The sequence below is a fragment of the Myotis lucifugus genome, unplaced genomic scaffold, assembly GCF_000147115.1.
Source record: "Myotis lucifugus unplaced genomic scaffold, Myoluc2.0 scaffold_1563, whole genome shotgun sequence".
NCBI classification, from domain to species: Eukaryota; Metazoa; Chordata; class Mammalia; order Chiroptera; family Vespertilionidae; genus Myotis; species Myotis lucifugus.
This window is the reverse complement of record NW_005872611.1, coordinates 46,222-49,294: the sequence shown is the minus strand read 5'-3', so window position 1 is coordinate 49,294 and position 3,073 is coordinate 46,222. Positions and strand designations below refer to the sequence as shown.

The window sequence follows — 3,073 nt, the reverse complement described above, 5'->3', positions numbered from 1 at the left end:
CTGTCCTCCCGCAGGGCTGGTGGACCCGCAGGCCCATCTGCCTCTGCTGGCTGCCCGAAGGCACAAGTTGCAGAAGCAGCTGGACGACTTATGGCCCGGAACCCCGTCAGAGGGGGAGGCCGAGGCTCGGCGGCAGCAGAGGGTGAGGCTGGGAGGCTGCCCAGGGAGCCCGCCTCCCGAGGGAGGGTGGAGGGAGGGTGGAGGGAGGGTGGGCCTCCTGCCGGATCCTTACTGCTTCTCCCCCGTCCAGCTTTCTTCCCTCCACCTGGAATTGTCGAAACTGGACCAGGCGGCCTCTCACCTCAGGCAGCTGATGGCTGTGTCTCCCAGCCCCAGGGAACCGTGAGCCCTTGCACCTGGCGCTTCTCCGCCCGCCAGACCTGCCTGTGAGGACAGACTGATCCCGCAGCTGCCGGCAAGGGGGCCTCGGAATCCATGTGGTGCCCCTCGCTCCCGGGAGCAGAGCAGCGTGGCCACTCGGTGCTCGCACTCCTGCCGCTGCCCCTGTGCAGCCCCACCTGGAAGCTTGGGCACGAGGAAGGCAGATAAACTTAGTCTCAAACACGTCTGCCTGTGGTTCTTTTGTCCCTCTTTCCCCCAGTGGTGACTCTTGCCTCTCACTTGTCCCCGAGATTCTTGCCTGGGAAAGGAGGGTGCCTCTGCCTCGGGCTCCGGCCGCCGTGGGAGTGGGTGCTGGGCGGGCCGCCTCGCTGGAGGGAAGCGGAGCTTTCTCGTGCTGGCACAGTGACCCGGGTCCACTACTGCCCGGGCTGCTGACAGTGCCCGCTGCTCCTGCCTGCCCTTCCCCACTTCCTTGCTCCTCTGGTGGGGGCTGAGAGGAGCAGGGACTCCTTCCAGGCCGGAGGGGCTGCCAGGAGTGCGCCCCACTCTGCTGAGATGCGTGCAGGGACGCTGCCCAGCCCTGACGGGCGCACAGATGCGCAGACGCCCACCGCCCACCCCAGCTGCTGCCTCGTGGCAGTGGAGTTCAGGGCCTGGCCCTTCTAGGCCCAATTCCATGGTGGCCACTCGCAGCTGGGCCCGCCCTGGTGCTGCTAAATCCTGAGACCTCAGAGGTGGGGGCGTTCTCTCCATTTCTGAGATGAAGGAATGTGCTCAGAGATTAAAAGTAGTTTGTGTAAAAAGTATCACCCGGGATTTAGCCCAGTGACCTACATGCAGTTCTTTCTGGTGCTGTAACCGAGCTTCACGTGTATGGTGGCTCTGCGCTGGCGGCCGCTCCTCCTCCGCCCTACACTTTCTAACTAGACCTAACATCTGCCCGGTCCCACCAGCACATCCACATTCCCGCCCAGCGTGAGAGGAAGCGGCGGGCAGCTTCCTTTCCTCTTCCCCAGCGTCACCAGGTATTGCTTCAGCACCTGCTCTGTACTGGGCCCTGTTCTACACCCTTGGATTCATCAGTGAATGAAAGAAACCAAGATCTCTGCCTGGTAGTACTTTGGTTCTAGCAGGGAAAGTCAAAATGACATAAGTACTTAATAGGTAGTGTGTCTGAAGGTCGTGAAAGCTGGGGGAAGGAAGGGGGTCGGGGCCTGGTGTGTGTGTGGAGAGCAGGTTGTAGTATTAAGATGGGTCAGGTGGGAGTCATTGCAGGAGGCGAGGACTTCCGGGAGTGGACGTCAGGGAGCTGCGAGCGCGTCTGGGGGAGGGAGAGTGGGTGGAGCATGTCTGGGGAACTCAGTGCCGGGGGCTGAGCAGTGCGGCAGTGCTGGGTGCGGAGGGAGGAAGGCTCAGGAGGGTTATGTAGGGTGGTGCTGTTCAAAATGGTAGCCATTGGCTGTCTAAAGTAATTTACAAAGTTCAGCGTTCAGTTCCTACATCAAGGGCCTGACAGCCACACGTGGCTGGTGGCTGCCATGCCGCTCAGCAAGGCTCCAAAGCATTTCCATCATCTCAGTCCTATTGGAAGTGCTGGTCCAGGAGCTTGTTGGCCATTGTAAGGGCTTTGCTGCCTTGGAAGTTGCCTACTTCCTTTCCACTTGCATCCTGTTGGACCCCAACCACAGCCATTCCTAGCTGAGAGGGAGGCCGGAGACGGCCCAGCCAGGTGCCCAGCTGAAGTTCACATGGCTGTCCAAAAGGAGGAGCATGCTTACCACCCCAGGGCTAGTGAACCCCAAAGCATTCTTTGCACTGATGTCGTGAGTTTGGGGAGAGAATTCTTAGAGAAAAGCATCTGGAAGTGACAGCCCCGTAGTCTCAGGTCCTGAGATCTAAGAACCAGGCTCTGAAGCAGTCAGTCTGCTCCAGACACTTGGGGATCCAGACTTCTAGTCCCCCAGCTTGTTTGGGCCAACACAGAGGTGCCACTGCCCACCGTGCAGGCAGGCCGGGGGCAAGTCATGACATAGGGGCCCTTCGGGCCCTCAGCCACCTCTCCTCTGGGCTAACTCCCAGGACAGGTGCAGCGGGAACGAGGGGGATTGAGTTTGTCTTCACTCTCCCACTTCCTATGCTCCCCTCGCTTCAGGGGCCCCTCCCTCCAGAGCAGCCGGCGCTCATTTCCTAGGTGCTGACGGTGTTGGGTGGGTGGACAGGAGGCAGGCGGGCACTGTGAAAGCAGGAAGCAATCCTGTCCACACCCCAAGCAGGCAGGGCTTTGCAGTTTGAGACAGCTGGTAAGAAGTCAAGACGGTCTTCTGCGGACCCAAGGGTCCCGGGTTCAATTCTGATCAAGGGCACGTACCTTGGTTGCAGGCTCCTTCCTGGCCCGGGCCCTGGTCGGGGCACATGCAGAAGGCAGCCAATTGATGTGTTCCTCTCACTTTGATATTTCTGTCTTTCCCTCTCTCTTCCACTCTAAAAATTAATGGAAAAATATCCTCGGGTGAGGATTAAAAAAATAGAAGTCAAGACGGTCTCAAGTGGGGAGTCAGGTGAGCCTGCCTCGAGGAAACCAGGAGGACGCCTGCAGCCAGATGGGACCAGCTTTCCACCCTAATAACCACCCCTGCCGCTGGCCCTTCTCTGGCAGCACGCGGCATGTGCCCAGGCAGCGGGTCCGTGTGGCCCTCGGCAACCCTGCGAGGCAGGTGCTGGCAGGAGCCCC

The 3,073-nt window shown here is 60.1% G+C and overlaps 1 protein-coding gene across 16 annotated transcripts in view; it reads left to right on the top strand.

Moving 5' to 3' along the window:
* The window catches only part of VARS2 (valyl-tRNA synthetase 2, mitochondrial), a 10,039-nt gene extending 9,473 nt beyond the window's left edge, over positions 1 to 566 (top strand). For all 16 annotated transcript variants that reach the window (XM_023748583.1, XM_023748584.1, XM_023748586.1 and 13 more), the window contains 2 exons: positions 15 to 142; positions 251 to 566. In XM_023748583.1, the coding sequence (XP_023604351.1) occupies positions 15 to 142; positions 251 to 314 (192 nt within the window). In that variant the 3' untranslated portion in view covers positions 315 to 566. The remainder of the gene's footprint in view (positions 1 to 14; positions 143 to 250) is intronic.
* The last annotated feature ends 2,507 nt before the right edge of the window (positions 567 to 3,073 follow it).